The following is a 25037-nucleotide window of genomic DNA, read 5'->3' on the forward strand; positions in this document are numbered from 1 at the left end:
TTGAACTTTGTGCATTACACACCACTTTATTGAGCAAAAACTTCTGTCTGTGAGATAAAATATTCTTATACACATCAATATACAACAGATTTCATATTTGATTGGTGTCTCTATCTACTGTACATGGTAACCATTATTTTTTTTATTTAACTTCCTTGAAAACTAAGGTCTCATCTGCAAACATGGTAACTTTGACCTGCAAGGCCAAACATGATGCTTTCTCTGACCCTGACTTTGCTCATACTGATACGTCACCTCACTCACAATAACCTCTGTTGTCTCAACTAACAGGAAAGCATCTCCAAGTGACCACATTAAGGGTTCAAAGGTCATCTGACTCAGGGATGAGCACAGGCTCAACTGAAGCTGTAGGGAGGGAGACAGGATTGCCCGCCGACACCCACCCCAGGGCTGCTCTGTTGAAGGAAGGTCGATCGATTGGAGTGTCTGCCTGGAGCTCTGGACAGTCAGGGAGGGGTTCCACCGTGAGGGGCTTGATGAGTGCAGGTTTTGGTCCCCTGCTGAAGCCACCAAATGGAGTTGCCACCCTGTGACAAGGACAAGGAAAGACAAGAAAAATAAAGACATTAGGGGAAAATGTAAAGAGATAGCGTTTCATTGTGAGTTATATGAAGGACACTACTTGTTTTGCTAACTCATCAGGTCTATACATTACAAACCAAAGACAGAGGATGTCATTTAAAACCAAAATATTACAAATTTTCTCCTGCTAGCTTTAATATGGAAGAAACCAAATTCAACAACATCCTGAAAAGTCCTCAAAAGGGAAGCCAAAAGTTTGGAGCTCTCCTGACAGACTGGCTTAAGTATAGGTCATGAAGCCTACCTCTTCAAGGTTAACAGATGGAACATGGGTCAAATTTTAAAATAAAAGTACAGGCCCAATAAGTTTTTCTCAAACACCGTTCCTGTAATTATAGTTAGCTCTTATCATCTAGTTTTATGTCAATGTGTGCATTTTATAAAGACGTTTAGTTTTAATTAGCCATTTGATGTTATAAAAGGCCTTTAAAATCATGCTTGACAGCCCAGCAGATTTTAAGTGTAGAGGAAGATCATTGAGAGAAGAGGTTACAAATACCAACACAAACATCATTGAATCTCTAACTGTGAGTGCTTGCTTCAGAACAACACAATAATCAGTTCCTCTGTGGACTGTGCAGAACTGAGAGATCTTTTGCAATTCATCGCTAAGTGAAATGTGGGTTGTGGTGAAAAGGGCAGGATGTCAATACCGTGGATCCATCAGCTGATCCCTGACTCCAAATTATGTCACCAGCACAAGATGGCAGGAAACATTTTGCTTCACTTTTGTTCCACATGTACCACATCATATTACAATTATTTACACTTTAGTTAGGATTTTTCTATTAATCTGGTAAGTTGTACTTGGCTTTACTCTATGATTGGCTTTCTGTTCAACTGTACAAGTACCTGTTGAAGCTTTTGTACCCGGGAATCTCTGCTTTTGGCTCTGGCACCGACATGCAGGTGGCAAGAGTATCAGCCAAGCCTGGGCTGTTGCTGATGGCCTGCTCCCAGGGTGAGTGGTAGGACTTTGGCACAGCTGTGCTGTTGAACTTCTCTGGAGGGATGTCTTTCAGAGGACCTCCGTACCCTGGGAGGGTTTACAACACAGACAGTGATTGAAAGTGAGGCTTTTTGGTGTCAACACAAATCTGTTACCTTTTTTATCTTAAAATATTCTGGTGTAAGGGTTTGGAGTTTTCCATCATTTAACTGGTGATGACATGAAACCTAAGAGCCAAAATTTGAATCTTTTTGGCAAGAGAGCAAAAAGTAGACAGGCTGTCCACAGAGAACAGATTTAGATAACATATCTAAAAACATTTTGTAATTCCGGCAATGTGTAACTCATTAACAGCAGTCTGAGTGGTCAAATCTGCATGACCTCCCACTTGTTTTCCCCTCAGCACTTTTCCCTTATTAATGTTCACAGCTAAGCAAATTAAGGGACAGCTTCCCTGTGTTTCTGAGAATGTGCATGTGCACGCCTACATGTACGTCTCCCTGTGTACTCTATGTGTGTTGATGGCAGAGGCCTTTCCAAAGCACTATCCTTCAAACCCAGCGCTTCACTCAGGGGGGCTTGCTCGCTCAGGCATTGCATAACACAGGGCGTTGTGTCACGTCCTAACCTCTCACAATGAACAATCCCCCTTCCTGAGTTTATACTTTGCTCTGAGGAGGAAGCAGGAGAGACCAAACAGACCTGCGGGGGAAGTTTACAGATTTTTGGGGGGAGAGAATCTATTACAAAACATTGTGTAAATGATTTTCTAAGGTCGGTGTGATGTTGTTTGTGAGACTGGACGTTTGGCTGAGTTTATATTTTTGTGGGAGAGGACTGTCACACACCCAGGTCTGTACGGAGATGAAGGAAGGATCCTAAAAAGCGATAAAAAGGATAGGAGGAGAGCCAGTGAAATGGATTTTTGCACATTCAGGGTTTTTCTAGTCTTCTTAAACACTAAAATGTGGCAACATTTAAAAACATAGTGTCATAAAGAAAGATATATTTGATGTTTCCTATGCTTTGATTTGAAAATGGCACAAAATGCTCTTACATGTTCAAAAAGTTTTTGAAGCTATCACACTTACATAATATGAAAGCCCTTTAGCCGTAAGCTCTTCATACCTAGGCATAAAATCTGCAAATTATTGTTGTTAAAGCTCTGATAGGATCAAAAAGTTTCGATGCAGCCTGGCAAAAATAATTTGCTCCAAGTGGAGGGACGTCCAACACGCAGCCCCGGGTGGATGAGTGTGCTATTTTAAGACTTCTTACCATTTGATACCTAACGCACTTTGGCCTGATTCCCCTTACAGCTGGAGTGACTTCATTCAGACACTGAAGGGTGATGTCTGGTCCTGAGATCCAGAAATATCACCCCACCCCTGTGCAGACATGTACTCATTCCTAAATCAGTATTGGTTTTGTGTCAACCAGGCAAAAATTGGGACATGAGGGGAGGATGTGAGTGCAAACCTGATGGTATCAGTGGCACGAGAGGCAAACAGGAAATTCTTCCTGTGGGTAAAACTCAACAATTTTTGGGAGAGATGGTCAGAGCTGATTGTAATGACAAAGGGGGTGAAAAAAAAAAAAAAAAACAGGTGTGGAATGAGAGAAACAAATGAATGTGGAGGAGTAGATGTGAAAAAGGGAGTGGGAAGAAGATAGAAAGACAGAGAGGGAAAGACGACAGGCAAAGAGAAGGTTTAGGAACAACGTGTAATCATTTTCTGCCTGAGGCCAGCAGATTCCAGGCAAATGTTCCCCTACATGATCAAAGCCTGCGTGAGTACAAACAATGAGATTCGGTTGAATCCTTATCAAAACACAGCACATCCACCAGGAGCATGTCTTATGAGCTGTAAGGTACATGAAATCTATCAGTGTACCAAAGAAGAAAAAAAGTGTAGAAGTAAAACTTTGTGAGATATATCAGCAAAAACTCCAGATAAAAAACACCGCCCAGGGCTAGATTGTGTCAGAATAGAAACTAATGTTCTGAAACAGAGACAAAGTAAGGTCACTGAGTTAAACAGAGGCCAACTGGTCTGTTATTGCAGCTTTAGCTACATTATATCACCACTGTAATGGGTTTGGCTCTCTTAAATGTATTGGTGTTCCAGTACACTGGTACATTGTATCACCATTGTCACCTACCCGGGGCGATACTATCTGGATTTGGCACAACTGTTATATCTGGTGTTTGTGTGGCTTCCAAGTTGTTGTCGGCTGTCTGGTGGTCCGTGTCATTCCCGTTCTCGATTTGAGAGACCACTGTGTCCTAAAAGAAAGAGATCATGGTGGTGAGTTGACCTTAAAAGAAAAGTTCTACAAAAGTCCTTCATTGACACATTTTGTCCACTAGGGAGCAGATGGCAGAAGTTGCTGGACAATAGTGACACATTATCACATTTGTTGTTTCTGACTTGCAGCTATAAAAGCAACTGTTTGGAGTCATGTGTTTGGTCACCTGGTAAACTTGGAACCCATCAGCAATCATCATCTGTCATTAACACAACGTTATTATATTCATTTCATAATAGTTACGTCCATAATGGTTTAAAAACACCCAAATATGTCTAACTCCATCTGCTGCAGAAGACTGTGTGACAAAAACCAAAGATCTGATTCCAATTTGGAAAAGAGAAGTCATTGACGAGTGAAAAAAATAGGAGAAATTAATATCCATTGACAACTGTGCAAACTGAAACTACTCAGGAAGATCACGTGATATGATAAAAAAGTTCCAGCTACAGCAATTAAGTGGACCATATGGTGAAACTGATTATGAACAATTAAGTATGCATATCAGATTTGTTTAGACAGATTTTGTCAGATAAAAGCTTTATCTTATCTTTGTCTGAGGTATCTATATTTATTGATTTAGAAAGGAAAATGTGATCAGCTTGCTCATTAAACTATGGTAAAGTAGAGTTGCAGAGTGCTGTTTTTCCATGTGAAGTTAAAGCAGATCACCTTGATTGCCTTTTTACGTGTTTTCCCACAGTAACAAGCTGAAGAATCATCTGTGTGTACACTTTTCCTTAACATTAGAGACATTGTTTTGTAAAGCCGGGAAGACATAAAACTGCAGCCCAAGCAGCAAGCTTTCATCCCTCTGAAAGATATTTATGATGACTTACTCCAGGACTTCCTCAGGAAATGTTGACAACTTGAAACAAAATCCCTCCATTGCCTCAAGCAATAAACAAACCAGAGATATGTGAGTCCCACTCACTTCAAAGATGAGGAGAAAAAACTTCCCTGGAGCGTAATAATTATTTTATCTGTGGACTTAAAAAGTGCTATGAAAAGTACACAAGGGCGCCACACAGCTAAATGAAAGAGGAAGTCACCAGTGTTGTTAATTAATGAGATATAACAAAGACAAACTTGGTTATTTTATCTTTATTTGAATTTACTGGGGGCTTTGGTACATTAATTGTTTCATGTATGACCAGATCAAGTTTAGATAAGTGCTGCTGGGAAAAGAAAATGCTGGCTTGGCACACTGCCAATTCACACACAAAAGGGACATCAATAAAGCTACTTATGACCAGTGCGATGGCTCAAACAACTGTACCACTCCAGGTTTGCAACACGAGTCAAATAAACACTTCAAGTACTTAATCTATTCCACATATACCCTGTCAGGATGTAAAGTATTGTGCTAATGTTTTTAATGGGATGTGGTGGTTCGTGGTTCAAATGGACGGCTGTGTGAAGAAAAACACGCTCAGGCACTGTGACAAGGCTACAATAACTCCTTTTTTCAAATGATGCCTATAGCCATGTTGGGGAAAATTATTATTCACTTCCTTTTTCTCTTTGAACTGACTGTTGCACTCTGGCTCCAGCTTTGTAGTTAACATAACAACTTGTGTGTTTATTTAAGTCTGTTATTTACTTTCTTGCTCAAAACTCACAGAACCAGGCTAGGGGTCCTTTTCCTGCTTTCAGTCTTCATGCTGTGCTAAACTAACATGCTAGTCAGCTAAGCTAGCCTCCAGACACTAGTTTTGCTGCAAATATATCCAGTGAGTTATGTCTGTATCTCTCCATTTATACATATTTGGAATTGGGAAATATGATTTTATACTTTGTAGCTGAGAGAGGAAATCTACCATTGCCCAATTTTAGACCTCAGACTGTTGCTTCCTGGCTCTAGCTTTATAATTAACATGGTGACGGATGACTTGTAGGTCCATAGCTATAGTAATTCTCTCTCTCTCTCTCTCTCTCTCTCTCTCTCTCTCTCTCTCTCTCTCTCTCAGAACTGACAGAGCGCGGACAACTTTTTCCCTCTGAAACCAATCTTTATGCTAAGCTATGCTTAACACTGACTCCTTACTCTAGCGTTATACTTCAAATACTGATTATTAGTTACTTTATGTCTATAGCTATATTGGGACAATGATCATTCACCATATAGTTGTGAAATGACAGAGCCATGCTTTAGCTCTTTCCCCATCCAGTCTTTATGCTAAGCTAAGCTAACTGTTGCCTCCTGGCTCTAGCTTTGTGGTCAACATACTGTAAGGATAAGTACGTTTTTAATGCATGTAGCCATATTGGGAAATATGATTTACTTTCTATCTATGAATTGTCCAAGCCAAGCCAGATGTATCAGTCTTTATGCTAAGCTACGCTAACTACCTTCACGCTCTAGCTCTGTGGTTAACGCACAGAAATTGTATGTGGTTTTGATCTTTTATTCCAACTCTAGTTGGTACAGTGATTCAATGTTTTACCCCTGTGATGAATAACAAGTACAGATTTTACTCAATACAGTGTATGCATTGCAAAATGTAAAGCTGTGCATCAGAGTTTTTGCTTACAGGGATCTGCTGTTTGTTGTTTTGGTTCTGGATGCTTTCAAACGTGTACTTTTCTGATCGTCTCTGGCGCTGTTTGAAGAGTCTGGAGCCCCGGTTTGAGGCAAAGGATAGCTCATCCAGCATGATGTCCTTAGGCATACTGACTTTCTTCCCAAGATCCATTTCTACATCTGGACACAGGAGACAAAAAACAAAAGAGCTTCCATTCATCAATTTCATGTAATGCTTACAGGACCCCTGCAACTAAAGAGCTTGTGTACAATGAATTTAAAAAAATGATCTGATTACCTATTCTCCCTCCAATTAAACCTCATCTAATATTCAGACAGACAAAAACAACCCTGCTGCAGTAAAAAAAAAAAAAAAAAACGCCCTCTACATGTATTGCTGACTTGGTATTCCTGCCAATATGATGAACGAGGAATTATCTCCCCTTGTAATCCACTCATGCCTGGTGCTTGTTTTGTGGTTAGCGCTGCGTGCTAGCAACTGCATGCTGATCATGGAGATGTCACAGGTCTATATCCAAGTGTGAGACACATAATTTGCCAGAATATCTCTCAGCTGTCAGTAGCCTTCAGACCCTCCCTATCCTATGCCACGCAGTTGGCCTTACCCTGAAATAGCTTGTTTAAAGGACAACGACAAAGGGATTAGTTACTTTGGCCCATAAATGTATTCAATTGGGTATTTATAGTCAGCTTCCTGGAGGGGAGGGTTGGCAACTGCTGCCCTGGGAAATGGTGTGCTCATACCTTCTTTAAAATGAATCTGGCAGGGTCTAGTGCACGTGTATGTCAAACAGGGTGAGCTGGCGTTTACAGTAAAATATATCTGTCAGAGGATTTAATGTGCGCTAAGTTATGGTGTTAAATCAAAGGGATGAAAGTAGCAGGATGTGAGAAGAAGGTGAGATAGAAACGGGAGCAAAGAGAGGATGCAACAAGAGAAAGAGAGAGAAACGGAGAGCACACAGGGATTTGGATGCAAGAAAGTGGAGAGGAATTGATACGGCTACCTTCCTGAGCTTGGATCTCCCTGCAGATTGCTGCAGCCTGCATTTTCCTCTCTCTGGTCGTCATGGTGGAGAATTGTGACATGGCTGCCCCTGGGGAGACCGGGTGAGGCAAGAAGTCACAGGAGACAGCTTACATCAGTACAGCCTGTTCAAACATACAGCAAGACACAAAAGCAAGACAACATAGCAGCATGTTCACCATCGATTGGCCAACATTGACCACACACACCTCACACAAAGACCCACCGAAGTAGACAGAATTTATAGGGGCAATGAAAAGGGCAAAGTTAGCACATCCCTTTAAATAACCTTGGGCTGTTAAAGCCAAGCACATGCTCTTCAGACATGGCAACCGGCTGTGTCAGGGGTCTGGGAATCAATATGTTTGAAATTACACAAGTGGGCTGAAAGGACACAGATAGAGAACATGGTGTTGTCACAGCACACACGTGAGACAGAGGATGAAACAGCTCCAGTGGAAAGTTTTGTAATGGAGCACAACACAAATGTTTCATCCCACTACAAAAGAGTTTTGATGGAACAAAGGAGTGTTTCACAGCAAGTTACAAAGCGTGTTCAGCATGCAAATCACTCCAGCATCATTTGGAAAGGATTGGTTTCAGCCCTGAAGATGAATTTCAAGTTTGCAGAGTTTAATTTTAGAAACAGAAAATTGACTCCAGGATCTTATTGTCGGAAAACTAGGAGACATGTTATGCAATTATTCTATGCTTGCAGCTGTCAGAATATTACATAAAACAGTCAAGCAATAAGACAAAAAATAATATAAATTAATCAAAATCACATACATAAACTTATTTAAAAAATCCACAAGCCTGATTGAGATGCTATGTAGAGAGAACAGTTGGTGTTAGTGAGAATCATGCTTCATCTAAAGTGTAAGTCTCATGTTAGACTTTGACAACACAACTGTGGGGAGTCCAAGTGATGGCTTACCTGTCCTGAAGGTCCCTCAGGGGGGAGTTGTAATCTCTGCCTCTCTCCACAGGGTAGGAAGTTAGAAAGGTGAGAGGCAAGAGGGTCAGACTAGGCAGAGCGACCTGTGTGGGTGCGGGTACTCCCCAGCACTGGGACTTGTCATTGGATGGGCGTGTGGGCAGAGGGGGCTGAAGCCTGACCACACTGACAGAGTGACTGCATGTTGTGTGTTGTCATTGGTGTTTAGTGCACAAGCAGTGGGTATACTAAATATAGAGCACTGCCACAACGCTTGCATTGCCCTATGTCTCTCTCTCTCTCTCTCTCTCTCTCTCTCTCTCTCTCTTTCTCTGCTACTGTTAGTACAGTAGGCTCAGGATTATATATCAGTTATTCCAGTATACGTATGTTTAAATTTGTTGGTAAGAGAGCACAATGTACGGATAATGGTTGAAAAAGAAAGCAAGATTGAATTGATATATAATCACTTTAACTTGGCTCAATGTAAGTTTACAGCTTAAAAGTTTGAAGAGTTGAAATACACAGTTAACACATATATCTACTGATCCATGAACAGTGAGCTAAAGTAGGGGATTATTGGTTGTTACTATTGGCTTGAAATTATAACTACATTAAATCGTTCAGCATTATGGTTGAACAGTAATCACCGTAAGAAGTTATTGATTCAATGGTTGGAATTAGTGTCGGTTAAAACAATGCATAAATGCTTGAACTAGCTTATAGAGAAGTTCCAAAAGTCTTAATAGTTTGAGTGGATATTTAGTTTTTAAATTATTCAAGACACAGAAATGGTTAGCTAATAACTGGCACAACTAGTGGGTTCCTTTTGTAATTTATTCCCTAAATTAATAACTAGCTGTAAAGAAGTACAACATGATTGGAATAGGTAAGGTGTATAAACAATTAAAAATTAGCAAAAGGCATAAGGTGAAACCGTTAGCTACCATTGGGCTAGGCAAATGGATAAATGGTTGTAAATGTTAGCTAAGAAAATGAGTTAAATTAAACCAATGTAAGTGAATAATGAACCCTTGGCAAAGGTTAAAAGCAAGTTAACAGCTGACTGGATAAAAAAGAGAAAGCCTCAAATAGAAACCACTAAAGCAATAGCTAAACACAATGGATAAACAGCCAGCAAAAAAAAATGGGATGTTTGATAACAGTAGATAGCTTGAACTTACAAGTTCATGATTGAGAAAGTTAAAAGCTATGGACACATTTATTATTGTGTCCATAACTTTATAATTATAAAGCATGGCATGATTGGAATTAACAGTTTAATTAACAATGAAATAGCTAGCTAAATACAGGCTAGGCTTGTAAATACATGGTTGTAATAATTCGTTTTGAAGAATTGAAGAATGTCTGTGATTGAAAGTAATGCATAACATCATGAGTTCAAAACAAGGCTTAAATAGCTTGAACCGAAAAAAAGTAAAGGGTTAAAATTGTTAGCTACAAATAAAGGGTTGTCTATAAACAGCTAAAATATTTGGTTCAAATAATGTATCAATTAGTAGTACAACTAAGAGCTATACAATAAAAATCCTTCTAGTTGGTTTAAAGTGCAAAGAAATGTTTTACATGATGGCTGAAAAAATTAGTTAAGATAATGATAAATGGTCTTAAGCGTTAGCTAAAAAGAGAAGCATTTATTGAAACAAATAGCTATGATGGATGAGGAATTAGTGATCTAAATTACCAATACAAAGGGCAACTTTTCATTGGAAAGCACAAAAAAGATAAAAGCTCAATTAGAAACCCTGGACACAGCTATCACAGCAAAAATAAACTTGTGTCAGCAGCAGTTCTCTTTATGAGAGCTGTAGAATTTCATTGCACAACAAATATATTCAGTAACATCTAGCATAGAAACATTGCTCCCTCAGGGCCTGCTGACTGATCAGATTCTATCAGTTTTAAATGCCATCATATAATACAGTGGGACCAAGGTCTAATAGAGCCCACTTACCTTGTAATCAAGTCACTAAGCTTTAATTAAACCTTGCTGAATCAAATTACTTGCTACATTTTTCTGAACTTGGTTAAAGAATCAAAGGAGTTTGAGTTTGAACTCGGAGGAGAAGGAAATTTAAGGTTGGATGATAAAACAGCAAGTTCATTGACATACTGAAGTGCAAGGATCCAATACACAAAGTGAGATGTCTGCATTATGCTTTTTGATTGCTCATACCCTCATTGAAGCTTCCCCAATTTAAAATAGCATTTCAATTCTGCACAGCATTTCCAGATCTAAATTGGTACAGAAATAGTGTCTGTCTATCATCCCCCCCTGTCTCCTTATCTCTCATTCTGTAATGGGTCAGCCTCAGTAGGCACCCGCTGTTATTATGTAACTGGTGGTCACTATGGGAACAAGTCCCTACCAACCCTACCATGGCCCCCCACCCCCAACCCCCCCGGAAACGAGTGACTAGTCCAGACAACGCATCATACAAAAAGCTTCATGGGATGGTACGGTGAGCAACAAATGGCCCAGAGCCAAGTGTTTCATGTTCAGAATCGAGAGCAAAGAGCACAAACACACAGTGCAATATGTGACTAAGTGCCACTTGGTTGTATTTATTTTGCTTTATGTGAATCGATATATGAATTGGTCTGGATCAGAAGTTATTTCTGGTATTCAATTATGACCAGAGTTGATTCAATTGCAGAGATAGTGTTAGAATAAAAGATACATGTCTGTATGTTCTTAAAATCAGTCCAAAAAAGAAACAATGCAGTGTGATCAAATTAATTTATGTTTATGAGAGTGCTTGGTGAGAATCACATTAAGGCATTATGTACACTCTGTGGAAACACCAACCTAGTAAAAGTCTTTGGAGATGATTAATAGTCAAAGCAAAAACATAAACCAAACACAAGCCTCAGTCTCATATCATTCTATAAGAAAATCTCAAAGTGCCAGTCAACTATTGACAGTCATTTAGATTCCCAAATTCAACTTTTACTCCCAAATAAACCTCCATTCTTCACATTTTCAGACAAATTGGGCTGAAATGTGACGATGCATTAGTCTGCCTGGCGCCCAGAGAAATATTCAACATCAATGACAGAAAGGATGCCTCATTCCCAGCTTCTCATCCTCACTCTCCCTCTCTCTAGAGTTAGTGGCCACATGCTAATGCACTAATTAAATCTCCCCCGGCAAATAAGTGAATTAATCTCACTTATTAGAGCTTACATAACAACATGTCCGCCCACAACATTCTGAGTTATAGCACTAACCTTTCTCAAAGTTTCAAGCCTCACACATCTGATGCATCTCTAATTGTGTTCTGCCTGTGAAATGACTGCATGATCTGAACACAGCATCCTCAAGTTTTATGGATTTAAAATCAACCAAGACTATCCAAATTAAGAGTGCATTACCACTGCAAGAACCAGCATGCTAGATACGTACAGTTACAGCAGACAATGAACTCTGCATGAAAAAAAACTAAACATTTCAGGAGGAAATACTTGATTGCAACCTACGATGTGCTATAAGACATTTTGTTCCAAGTAAACCTTTCCTCTTGTTTCGCCATCAGTATTCTTCAAATCTATTTTAAACAACACACCCATTGCCTCACTTGATGCACTACATGCCAACTTACACCAAACAACCGTATCTGATCTCTATTTTTAAAGCATGCACAATTTTGTCAAACATAAGTAGTCCCAAAGATTTGACAACAAAAAACAAAAAGCATTTTTGAACAAATATATCAAAATCAGGAGAAATCTAGTAATGATTCAGAATATTAACTTCATTATGTCTACTCATTATTCTCACATGCTGTATTATTGCTTGTTTAGATGTTGAAAAGTAAAATGTCTACATGCACTTGAATGTGTTATAGATGTCAAGTCACAGAGTTTGAATTGTATCCTACCGCTTCCAACTCCAAGTGTTGCTGCTGTACATAGGCTTGTAAGTTTGGTTCCCTAAGGGCCTCTTATGCTCAGAGTAGGACACTGATGGCCCCAGGTTCCCCTCTGTCGAAGACCTCTTAGGCTGCCACTGTCTGGGCAGAGACCTGTATCCAGCACCCCCTCCAGGACTGGAGATGGTGCTCCTCGTCAGGGGCACAAATGATGGAAGTGGAGCTCGACGTGGGCTGCAGCTTTGACTCTGGCTCCAAGTCTGGCTGCCTGTTTTCTGCGGGGCTTGGTAAGAAACCCTGGCCTTCCACTCTGCCGGTGGCTCAGGCAGAATCTTACGCTGGGCTGCCATGCGGATGTTCGAGGCGAGGGTTTGCTGGAGGTTCTGGTGAGAGAAGGCTTCATCCACCATGCCGAAGGGGTGACGGGAGGCTGCCTCCCAGGGCGTTGGGGCTTTGTGACCCTTCTCTGGCCAGTGTGTCTGCCTTGCTTGGGGAGTTGAGGAGGCCCAAGAAGGAGGCTTGGGGGAGGAAGAGGCTGACCTCTGGCCTGTGGTGGTTGGCACTCTGGCTAATGGAGAGAGGGAGTAGCTCCTGCCAAGTGCCTGTAAAGAAAGATCCAGACATGCTTATTTTAGTAAGGGTTCATTTTTGTTTGGCTGACTGGCCTTCTGGCCAAATCAAAGCAGCTTTGAAAATGTTGGACAGGAGAGTAGGTCTTTGTCAACACATTTCTTTCGAGTGATGTAATACACTATTATTGTATTTTATGTCTAAAAATGTTTTCTGTTTTAGTCTTTTAGCATAAATATGGGAAAACACAAATTACCAGGCAAAAATAATTTCAATTTTAAAGTAAACTGCATCATTATTTTGTAGAACAATTGGCTTGGAAGTGTGAATGGCATCCCCAGAGTAAGGGTTGTTTTGTTTGACAGTAACCCTCTAAAAGTATGGCAACCACATGGCAAAACTGCTCAATGCCTCAAATAAAAATAACCAGCAAGAAGCTCAGGAGGCCAAAGGTTATATGGGGTGATGAAGCCTCTGTGGCGTTTTATGGTCGCTGAAATCATTCTCTGATGCATATGGTTGACATGCAGAAAAAGGCAGTGCTGCCCTCATCTGGTGGAATGTGTGAATGATAAGCTAGACAACTAGCAAGAAAATAGAGGGAAAAAAGCAGAGAAGAGGAGAGAGCCGTCATAAAAAAAGAAAAAACATGGATGAACGAGTCAAGAGGGACTAAATTATCTGTTGTTCAGGTATCTGGTAGTCCCAAAGTGCCTGTGGCAGTGCCTTCCTGGATTAGGGCACAAACAAATCTGAGTAGATTAGTGGACAACGTCATGTCTTGTTTTCATTCCACTGGGAAAGATTGCAGAGATAACTATATATGTTTGTTTATTTGGTCTGTTGTGCAGCAGCTTTTATTCAGAATTCAACGTATATCTCAAAAATTGTATTTGAGCATGTCTTAAGAGTGGGAATTCATGATGGTATGCATGTAGAGGCTTCTATTTTATAAAAACAGTCCACTTATATGATAAAGTTTTCTTTGTCAATGCAGGTGTACAAGAAAAATAGATTTGAGTGGAGGGTTTCATTCATGCAAGATCAAAATCGTATGTGGTTCGATCAAATTGTCCTACTGTCTTGAAGAAAGCTTAAAAATACACAGGATTCGGATAAAATGTTAGACTGTATCAGTGTAAATTCATTCTGGAACTTCATTATAAATGTGTGGTTTCTAAGCTTTGTGGCTATTGAAGACCCTGCCTTAATTGTAACCTATGCCTTAGCTGAGATGATAGAACCAGGGCTTGAATTCGACCAGGGCTGCCCAATTTCGAGGACAGCCTCTGTACACAGAGCGTTATTTAATCCTTAGGATTTGTGTAAAGATTGGGATGCCAGTTTGGCCTGTCACATAATTGTCAAATAACTCTTCCATGAATCTGATCTAAAATGAAAACGTGATCATAGAATACTGAGAAACATCGAGGCACCATTTGGCCTAGTGGTTTAAGCGCATGCCCAATGTACAGAGGCTATAGTCCTGGTCGCAGAGGTCACTGGTTTGACTCCTGGCCATGATCCTTTGCTGTATGTCTTCCCCCACTCTCTACTCCCCACATTTCCTGTCTCTCCTCAGCTGTCCTATCAATAAAGGCAAAAATCCCCCCCGAAATATATCCAATCATGGTGGCAGTAGAGGTCAACCCTTGCCATCTGAGTAAGATGCAAGCTCCTCCACATATAACTGCCTATTGAAGACAACATTTGATATTGAAATTTCCGCTTAACAAGTTACTGCCCTTCTGGAAAATGCATGACAGAGCACGGATATTCATTTCAACAGTGACCCATTCACTTCACCTCCAAATTTACCCAGTGAGGTTGCTTGCATTCAGTGAAGTCACCAATCTAATAATACCCCTTGTAAATGCATCACTCGGTAGTCATTCTGCAGGAATGTGCTGCTCCAGCATTTACCTCAAGAGCTGTAAACCAAGGTGATTTGGATAATAAGGTGGTTCTGGCTGATTCTTACAGGCTACAGAGTTCATGTATTCCATTTTATTGTGCAAAAAAGGAATTCATTTTGCAACACTGATTTTGCAAGAAGATCATGGGTGAAAGTCTTAATTTCGACTGATTGATGACGAGAGTGTTTCAGTGGTGACAGAATAATGTGGACAGTATTTTTAGCACAGGTGAAAAAGAGGTGAAATGTGGCAAGATAAAAGGAAAACAGATGAGAAACAGGAGAAACCCTAAAGCATGCCCAAGGAACAAAGAAAAGGAAAGCCAAACAAGGATAAAAGACATTTTAATAGCACTGCAGTGAATCATACAGAAAAGTGCACTATGAAGAGAAACACACAAAAGTGGAGGAAAAAGAAAAGAACATGAAGAACAAAAGCAGCCCTGTTCCAAAAATAGATTTGTTTACATTAAAAGGCTGATCATCCTCCTAATTATTCTCCATTTAACATCTAATCATATAAAACAAAAGCAGAAGTTGCAAGAAGATTGAGGATAGTTAAATAGTTAAGATTCTCTGTTATCAGAAAAAATACTACGAGGCTCTGACATTTAGTAGCTTTCAATGGCTTAAGTTGAAATTTAAGCCTACTATCTCTGGACCTTAGCCCCCCTCATGAGGCAGTTTAAATATAGTTCCTAACATGATGCAACAGCTGGTAAAAAAGCTTAAAATAAAATTAACCCACATACGTGGTGCAATGGAACAGACACGGGGGAAGCTGTTGAAGAATCAATTGTTTACAATTTCACCATTTGAAGTTAAGGTGGCGTAATTGTTTTCTCTTGTTCAAAAGGGTGTACTGGTTTTAACTTCAACTCCAATAAGTTGTTACATAATCTCTGTACTTATGACTTCACTGACATTACAAATTTAGCCTTTAGTTTGGTATCATAACACTCCATGACCACACCCTTCCCTTCACAACTTTATTTTCATCTTAATTTAACTCACTTTATTATTTAAACACTCATAATTAACAGTATTTCTGTTTTTTTCTTGGCTTGTTCATCTAATTTACAAAAGGCACATTTGGCACTTTCGCCTTTAAAAAAATAAGCTTTCTGTTATCACTGTCTGGTACCAATCACAATTCACTGATTTTTTTCTATCAGTTCTTTCTTTCAGTTCTTACTAAGTCCTTCATTCTTACATTGCCATCACTTTAGATGCTTAAGCACAAAACTGCATTTATTTACAGTTACTTCTGAATTATCATTTGCATTATTTTCTGTGAACCTGCCTAAATGTACATGCTCTTTAAACAAGTGGTTTACAAGTTCAGTTTTGGCTGTTTTTGTTTTAAAATATAGACATACATCTCAATTCTCTTCTTACATTCTTAATTTGTTCTGGATGCCATTCACGCTATCCCTCAACTTTAAACCCATCATATACATGACTTATTACAATAACAAGTGCAAGTGAAGGTGAAGATGATTATTGCTAAAGCAAGTCTATCTCAAAGTAGTCCCCTTGGCTTTGGACTGCAAGAGCTCCACCCATTTGACTTATGCAGACATTAAGCATATCATGATTCAATCAGAATCATTCTGTTTCCACTGCTGTAGGCTTCCACACCTGAGCTGAGCTCTTTTTAGCTGTGAACTTTGGTTTAGGAGCAGCTGCAGGGTTGCCACCTGATGCAGAATCTGGCCTTGCTGCTACAGTAAAACTAGGAGTAACATAGCTAGAGGGAGGCTGTGGCTGGTAAGGTACTGAGGGAGCAGCAAGGTAAGGAGGGCTATTTGCTGGCTGGTAAGGGGGCTGCTGTGCCTGCTGGTAAGGGGTGTTATTGGCTTGTTGGTATGTGGCCTGCTGGTAGGGATGGTTGGGAGATTGAGGTGCCTGGGGTTGATAAGGAGGTGGGACAGGCTGCTGATACTGTTGGTTATAGGCTTGCTGGTATGGAACACCTGGAGGTTGCTGATATGGATTGGGGGTAGGATAAACATTAAGTGGGTTTTGCTGATAATGGCCCTCATGCATCATAGGCTGCATTGGCATCCCATAGGCTTGCTGGGGGTATGGAGCATTGTATGGTCCAGTTTGCTGGACAGGAGCCAATTGCTCATATTGAGTTGGTTGGTTTTCAACCGGTGGGTTAGAAGGTGGGCATTCAGGTTTAGCTGCAGCTTGCTTGGCAGCCTCTGCTGCTGGGCCAAAGAGAAAGAGAGAAGCATCAAGTTGATATGGTTGATGTTTCATAACATCTATAACATTGAGAGGTTTAGGGGCAGGTTTTTGCTTCTCTTTGCCTTTTTTCTTGGCTTTGGTGGAAGGACTACTTGGTGGGGGCTGCTTAGTTGCTGCTGGGGGATAGGAAGGTGACTGAATAGGATTAAAAGACCGTGAGGGTGGAGCACGTACATTGGGTGTATACTTCCACTCAGTAGGTAAGGAAGCAACTGGCGATGTTGCCCGGCATGCCTTGTTTGCTTGCACAGTCTCAGAGTCCACAACAAACTTCTCCATGCGAGACTGCCTCTTTGCAAACATATCAGCTCCTTTTCCTTTAACCGCTGGCATCTCAAAAGCTGAACCTTGGGATGATGGATTTAAGACAGTGGCCATTGGGTTGATGGGTGATGAAACTCTTTGACCAATGGTGAATGAGTGCATTCGCTGTGGTGGGGGTGGAGGGGTCCGGCTTTGGGGGGAACTCTGTGGTGGATTCCAAGGTTTTGGAGAAGGATGGGGGTTCAATATTGACATAGAAGCATTCACAGGTGTCTGTTGTGCCTGTGGTGCCCAGGTATTCACAGGTGCCTGAGGCTGTGTCTGAGCTGAAGGCCATGTATTTGTTGCTGGCTGGGGTGGAGCAGGTTGAGCCCAAGGTGGTTGATGTTGAGCAGGGTTTTGATCTTGGGCCCAAGTATTCATTGGATGCTGTCCATGTTCTGGCGGCTGCTGGGCCCATGACGGTTGGGACTCAGGCTGTGCAGGTACTGGTGCCCATGGATTCAAATTGGCTTGGGGTTGAGCTGGAGGCTGTGCTTGGGCTGCTTGGGCCCAGGGTGGCTGAACTTGGGCTTGAGCTTGTGATGGAGGCCATGGATTCATTGAAGGTTGCTGTTGCTGCTGAGGCTGTGCTGAAACCCAAGGTGGTTGAGGCTGGCCTGGGGCTTGGGCCTGCGGCCATGCTTGTTGAGGAGCCTGATGCTGTGGTTGCTGAACCCATGGAGGTTGTGGTTGGGATTCTGGCTGAACTTGTTGAACCCAAGGAAGCTGGGTTTGTTGCTGTGGTTGTGTCACCCATGGTGGTTGTTGTTGACTCTCTGTTAATGATGGCTGTGCCCATGGGGGCTGGGGCTGCTGTCGCGTTGGTTCTTGAGACTGACTCCAACTTGCTTGCATTTGCTGCTGATTTGGATGCTCATGAGGGTTTGTCCAGGGTGGCTGAGACTGTTGCTGAGGATGTGGTTGCTCTTGAGGCTGACTCCAGGATGGCTGAATTTGAGGGGTCCAAGTATTTGTGGGTGGCTGAACCTGTGCTTGGGTCTGCAGAGGCTGACGTGTCACCCAAGGTGGCTGTGGTGGTGACTGACTTGGAGGTGGTTCCTGTGGCTGCACTTGAGATGGGTGCCATGAATTAGTAGATGGCTGTTGTTGGGCTTGGGCCAGGGCTTGAGCTTGAGCTTGGGCTTGGGCTTGGGCTTGGGCTTGGGCTTGGGCTTGGGCTTGGGCTTGGGCCTGGGCTTCAGCTTGGGCTTGGGCTTGGGCTTGGGCCTGTGCTAGTGCTAGTGCTTGTGCCTGGGCTTGGGCTTTGGCTTGGGCTAGGGCTTGGGCTTGGGCTTGTGCTGCAGACCAGCTTGTCACAGGAGCATGCTCAGCCTGCTGGGTAGCATTGATGTGACTGTTTTCCTCTTGGGTCGGCACTTGCAAAGGTTGTTGTTGAGATTCTGGCTGGTGAGTCCATATGTGCCGTTCCTCTGTTGTGATAGTGGCAGGAGCCTCCTGGGGGGCAGGAGGAGGGGAGGGCTCGGGGGCAGGTGCAGAGGTTGGCTCTGGTTCTGGAGCAAGGGCAGTCTCAGCGGTGGGGGCTACAGCAGGTGTTGACATACTATTTTCAGCCTGTTGAGGCATGTCCTGGTTGGTCATTTCTATCTGTGGGGACCAAGGAGGAGAGTTGGGGTTGATCATAGGCTTTGGAGCCACTGGTGGAGGAACCTTGGGTTTACCTCTTGAAGACTGGAGGAAATTACATGCCTCAGCGCCAAGGCTGAGGTAGTCCTCCTCAGGTCCTGACTCAAAGCCTAACTTCTTATCACCCCTGTTAAGAAGGTTTAGCAGTACAGGGTTAGGTGATACCTTTGGTGCTTCCTTAAATGTGAACATCGGCTTGCCTGCATTTCTTCTTTTCGTATCCGCCAAAATGCCAGTCTTGATTGCAGGGGTAGAAATACGCTCATCTCGAGAAGCTATCTGCTCTCCTTGGCCCATAGAATCTTGATTGGTCCCACTCATTGCAGGAGAATAAGTGGTATTTACCATGCTTTCTGCTGAGAACGGCTTTGCAGAACGATTGCTGAAAGAGCTCTGCATTTCATTGGTTTGGTGTTGGACAGTGCCATTGATGTTTGTAGAATAGTGCTGCATTTGCTGTTGCTCTTGATGATATTCTTGCTGCCGCTGCTGATACATCTGCTGCTGTTGATAATGCTGTTGTTCATACTGCTGCTGCTGCTGCTGATACTGTTGTTGTTGTTGTTGTTGTTGTTGTTCCTGCTGCTGCTGGTAGTTTTGTTGCTGTTGGTAGCTCTGTTGTTGCTGTTGATAGCTTTGTTGTTGTTCATAGTACTGCTGCTCCTGATATTGCTGGTACTGTTGTTGCTGCTGGCTTTGTTGGTGTATATTTACATCCATATAAGCATTGCTCTCTGTTGTGGACTGCATGTAGGAGTGCTCTTCTATCTTTTTTTCTGCCTCCACCACTCCTTCTACAGGAATCCCTTGGCGCCTTAGCTCCTCATGTTCAGCAGTAATCTCATCCATCCTTAGACGTCGTTGGGCAAACATCAAGGCGCCCTTTCCCTTGGTTTCGGGCAAACACTCCATCTCTTCTTGGTTACTCAAGTTCCTTTCAATCTCAAGCAGACCCTTGTCCAAGTTGATTGTCAGCACACCTTTTCCACTTTGGGCATTAGCAAGAAACTGCTTGTCTGATTCAGATTTGTTTGGGGCCAGAAGGGTAAATTCAACAGTGTGGGTCCCTTGCTTGTTGTCCTCGTTTTCCTCGTCTTCTTCGTCACTGTAGTCAGGTTCGTCTTCTCCTGTACCGTAGCTCACAAGTGTGTATTTCTTGGCCCTCTGCCGATGTTTCTTGAACATCAACACCCCCTTGTTGTTAGGGTTGGGCGGTGCAGCCGTAAGAAGAAGAGCAATTCGTTTACATTTGGACTTGGCCTCCTTCAGCTGCTTCTCTGACTGACTCTCGCCTCGCCTGAGCCCTGAAGAGACAAGGGAAAAGAGAGTTGGGTGTTAAGATAGAAGGGTCTTCATATGGGGAAACCTGAAGAAAAGCTTCTCTTGGAAGGATTGCACTGGAAACCAAAGACATTATTATCAAATGATGGAGCAAGGGAAAAAAAATCTAGATAGGCTAGCTTCCTGTCTCCCAATGAGTAACAATCTATTTTATTTTGGTAAAATTTGGGGGATTCAAGCCTTTACTCAGAGAGAATAGAACAGGAAGCCAGGGGAGAAGAGTGACATACAAAGTGGCTGCATGTCAGAACTGAACCTGGGCTGCTAGCTCAGGTACTATAGCCTAACCAAATTTAATTGATTCTGTATTTAGAATGCTACTTTAAATGCAAAATATGTATAACCCAATGCAAAAATTGGAAGAAAAAAAATCTCATATAATTTAGTTTTTAAAATGAAGCTCATGCATATAAAATAACAACAGAGGCAAAATTAGGTGCAAAGCTATCCAGATTATTTGCATTACATTGATATCAACCCTGTGTTGAATACAATTTTTCGAACTACAGCCAATGTTTAAAGTAAAAACAAAAGGAGAAATGACAACAGAATAACCCATTTGTACTGTAAACAATGAATGTAATGTAAATTTAACTTATAAACGGACACTTTCACAAGATCATTTCCATTTCCCATACATTCTAGTCCACACAAGTTATCCAACTAAAGCAATATTCCTTTCCTCTTTTTTGATTGCATCATTCTAAGTTTGTTCACACTGCTCAACATTAAAAACCAACCTATTTAGCAAGTATTGAAAATCTCTGACCCATGTCATATACTGAGTTGTTCACGGACAATCAACTACATAAGTAAATCCCCCTAATGTTGCCAGGAATAGGATCTGACAAGGATTATAGATAGCCTGCATGCAATAAATCCAGAGCGATCCAAGCCTCTTTACCAGTCCTTATGTGTAAATCCACTTAAAACCTTCTGTTCCTCTTTACTACCAAATTCTCTGATATAGAGGCCAATCAGATAACATTCACCAGATGACAATTCCCCTCAAAAGATCTAACAAAGCACGGCTGCTACATAGAAATGAGAAGGTTATTTTTTATATTCCTGCAAGACTAACCTGAAGGTGGAGGAGACAGCGGGAGTGAGCAATGGGCTCACTTTTTTAGCTCAGTTAAAGCACCCAGTTTGAAAGGATCAGGTAACAGGGCTGGGGGAGCACATGCTGGTGTCTGTCAAAGGGCCACTTCTGCAGGCATCATCAGCGTGCTCGTGTTATATTTATGTCTTCAACACAGCTCTGAAGGAACGCCTCAGTATCCATATTAATCATCAAGCCTCTTCAAATGGATACTTGAGGTATTTTATAAGGTGCTTTCCAAATATGACACATTCAAGGTCCTTTTCTCTCTTTTTCAGTTGATTCTTTACATTTATGGAGACTTTTGTTGACTTGTACCCTCTTATCTGCTATAACTTTGATTATGTTGTATTCCAGGTTAGACCCGGATGTGTCTGCTCTCGTTTGAAGGACTCAGCACCCTCCTCCAACTGCAGTGACGGATACTATTTTGAGGAGTTCACACACCGGACATCAGGCTTAGGAATGCACACATGCTGTTGACAAATGCATTCTAGTGTCAGCCTATTACCTTGCAGATTTTCCCTTAAATGAACAGATTCTTATGACACACACACAATGACACAAATAAAGAGAAACATAATGTACATAAGAACAAATAAATAAGAATGGGATCAGAGGTACTCACTGGCATGCCTGGCCCGGTGTTTGTTGGGTTTGTCTTGATCCCCTTCTGAGTCAGAGTCCTGCTCTTCTGTGGCAGTCCCCTCTTCTGAGGGAATTCCAAATGAGACAGTAAATGACCCAGGGACTCCCTCACAACACCCTCCTCCTTCTTCTCCCTCGCTTTGGGATCCAACACTTCCACCCACATTCAGGATGCCCCTCCCTGCTCCTGATGCTGCTGGCTGCTTCTGCAAAATGACCTCCACCTGCCCCAGCATGGAAGGGGAGCTGAGCACCACTCCACGCTGGCCAAGCGGCTCTCTGAAGGAGCTTGGCCCATCATGAGATGTGGTGGCGGTGATGATCGGGATTGTGATGATGGCCTCTCTGTTTGAAAGTTCCCCCTCAATACCAAGAGCACTCCCAAGAGATGTTCTCCCTATGTCATCCAAGGTTTGCTCGGAAAGAGACACCTGGAGCTCCACCATGTCCCCAGGAGAGAGACACCGCTGTGTTCCTTCATCATTTTCCTCCTGGACTTTCTGATCACCAAGCGAGAGAGTATGGAGCTGTGTGCAAAGCAGCTGGGGTCTCTTGGGGAACTGGATGTCCAACTCTACATTGAAGGCATCATCCTGGGACTCAGATATGTAGAGTTCATTTGGGCTCTGGGACCTGTGCTTTGGAGAGACGATGTGGAGGGTGGTGCTCTCAAGAACCTCACCAGATGAGTCCCTTTCACTACAGGATGCCTCTTCTGATTTATTGTCATCTGAAGGGATGGCACTGTATCTTTAAGAGGAGAGACAGGAAAAGTGAAAGGGACAAGTGTGTTTTATTTAACACATACAAACTGCTGTTCATATATATGAATTTAAGGATAGTGCCTCCTCTGGATATATAGCGGATAATATGAATACACTTTGAATTAGAAAAATATAATCACTGATGAATGTAGCGATAAAGCTTGTATCGCATTGCCAATGTTTTCATCTTCACCCACTTCTTCACAAGTTAAATGAAAGGACCTGACAAAGACAGCAATCAAGCTATAACTGCATAACCCTCTGCTTTTTTAATGCAGACATATATAGCATTTGCAGCAGCATTTGAGGACATGTCACTCTCCTAAGCTCATGAGCAAAGCACACTGAGCAACAGCTGAGCAGCTGCACTTCATCAGACTCACAAAGCTGTAACACACTGACACACTGGCCTAACAGTTGGAAGGTCAGCATGCATAGGCAACTCACATAAACTCACTAAGACACACACAGACATGGACGCACATATTTACGCAGTCAGAAGCTCACTGAACTATGCCAAAGGGAATAGGTCATAAACCAACATGCTATCTAAATGCTAATACAGAGGGGGAATAATAATTTGCAATGCTGTTGTGAACACCAAGGTCTAAGAGTGCTGTAATGCTGCAATGATACACAAATATCATACCTTTGAAGAATGCACAGACGTTTGTGTTTACTCATAGGTTTGCTGTAATGCCAATTCAATGTCAGTCATTTCATGTGTATTTATTTGCAGTTCTACCTTTTCACAAGCAGCTGCACACAGTCAATGGATGCGTCAATGAGCTCCAAGGCTTGCATGAGGGTGAGGTCAGCACATGGTTCGCCATTAAGTGACACCGCCTCATCATCATCCCGAACTCCGGCCTGAAAGGCACGTCCGTCTTCTTCTACCTGTGGAAGAAAAGATCCTTTTATTAAAGAGGCAGAAGAAATAAAAAAACAAGCCTTTCACATACCAGGTCAGTGTGGTAACCTTTCAACATGCAATGTCAACGCAGCCCCCTCAGCTGTGACCCAATAAACAGAAATGTACTCCCACAGATAAAAATGTTGACTGGCTGTACAGAGGAGATACTCCAAGTGTGAGAATTGCTCTGTAACCTGTCCAACACTGCTGGTTACAGGTGGTCACAATAAATCACTTCAAAAATGCTGTCAGTATCTTCTAAGGTCGTAATACAGAGACTTCTCCTCCAGGTCAGTGTTGTAAATCCACTTTTACAAGGAAAGCATGAGGACAATGGTATCTTCGTAATACTTTTTGGTCATAAAAAGGAGCAGAAATACATCCAGATGCACCAATTTTGAAAATCACAGCTGATACTGATATTAATACCAATACTAATGATAAAGCCAATTGTTTAAAATAACAATTAGATAGATTCAGACACAGATTACTTTCTGTCTTATTTTAAAATGAGCAATCACACTTTATGTATTTGAATTCTTGCTGGCAGTCCCTCCTCTGAAAATGCCTCTTGAACGTGTCTTACATACAGTATGGCAGATCTTGTACAGACCGTGTTGTACCTCCACACTTCCTATTTTTTCTTTCAACATTTGAACATGAAAACTAATCAGAGTTTGTCCAACAGGTTACTTCTTCTGTCCTCTAAATACCCTCTTCTCTGAATCAGCAGTTAGGTGTATGAGCTTGCCAGCATTAAACCGAACGAAACAACAGATCAACACTTGCGTGCATGGTGCATTATTTTCTGATGGGCCGATGTGTGTAAACAAGGCAAACATCAGCCAATACCAAAGTTCAACCAATACATTAATGCATTACCAGAAATACAGAATGGATTCTAATGGAAATGTTAGGAGAGAAGTATTTTCCTTAATACATGCATACCTTACACCTTACAAATTAAAGTTCTGTAAGCAAAACACAAAAATGATATTGGAAACAGTTTTTGTTAGTACCAAGCTAAGTGCTTACCTCTGTACTTAATATAAGGCCTTTTGAGGAATGCTTAAAGGTTGCAACAGCATATTATGTGCATATATTACAACTTCAGATAACAAGTGACCAACAGAGTGGGTTGCAGCAAGAGCTACACAGCTGCACAGAAACTGCACGCTGCTGAACGCAACGGAAGGAAGACAGATTAAACCTTTTCTCCTCTGGGAGCCCCTCAAAACAGACTGCGTCTTATATACTGGTACTATATTCCTGATTTTATGGTACAAGTTAAACAAAGCTGGGGCAGCAGCTCCA

The 25037-nt window shown here is 41.8% G+C and overlaps 2 protein-coding genes across 2 annotated transcripts in view; both read right to left on the reverse strand.

Annotated features, from left to right (window-relative positions):
• On the reverse strand, positions 1 to 6519 carry myoz2a (myozenin 2a). Its single transcript, XM_034677203.1, has 4 exons — positions 6397 to 6519; positions 3716 to 3839; positions 1456 to 1648; positions 1 to 548 (listed from the first exon to the last, which is right to left on the reverse strand). Exons 1-4 carry the CDS (start codon positions 6517 to 6519, stop codon positions 323 to 325), a joined length of 666 nt encoding a protein of 221 aa, XP_034533094.1. The 3' UTR covers positions 1 to 322.
• Positions 6409 to 25037, reverse strand: part of LOC117807374 (synaptopodin-2) — a 25470-nt gene continuing 6841 nt past the window's right edge. The window contains exons 2-7 of the mRNA XM_034676641.1: positions 23556 to 23707; positions 22027 to 22796; positions 17180 to 20259; positions 12274 to 12866; positions 7415 to 7504; positions 6409 to 6566 (exon numbers count right to left, since the gene is read on the reverse strand). Of these exons, the coding sequence (XP_034532532.1) occupies positions 6527 to 6566; positions 7415 to 7504; positions 12274 to 12866; positions 17180 to 20259; positions 22027 to 22796; positions 23556 to 23707 (4725 nt within the window). The 3' untranslated portion in view covers positions 6409 to 6526. The remainder of the gene's footprint in view (positions 6567 to 7414; positions 7505 to 12273; positions 12867 to 17179; positions 20260 to 22026; positions 22797 to 23555; positions 23708 to 25037) is intronic.

This window comes from Notolabrus celidotus, chromosome 23 (genome assembly GCF_009762535.1).
Source record: "Notolabrus celidotus isolate fNotCel1 chromosome 23, fNotCel1.pri, whole genome shotgun sequence".
In the NCBI taxonomy this organism is placed as follows: domain Eukaryota; kingdom Metazoa; phylum Chordata; class Actinopteri; order Labriformes; family Labridae; genus Notolabrus; species Notolabrus celidotus.

Bases quoted from the DNA above. Each gene is read 5' to 3' on its own strand.
- myoz2a (XM_034677203.1), bottom strand. From the start codon at position 6,519: ATGCTGGATGAGCTATCCTTTGCCTCAAACCGGGGCTCCAGACTCTTC. The intron at 3,840-6,396 runs GTAAGCAAAAAC...TCTTTCTTTTAG, and splicing joins ACAACAAACAGCAGATCCCT to GACACAGTGGTCTCTCAAAT. The intron at 549-1,455 runs GTACTTGTACAG...TCCTTGTCACAG, and splicing joins GGGTACAAAAGCTTCAACAG to GGTGGCAACTCCATTTGGTG.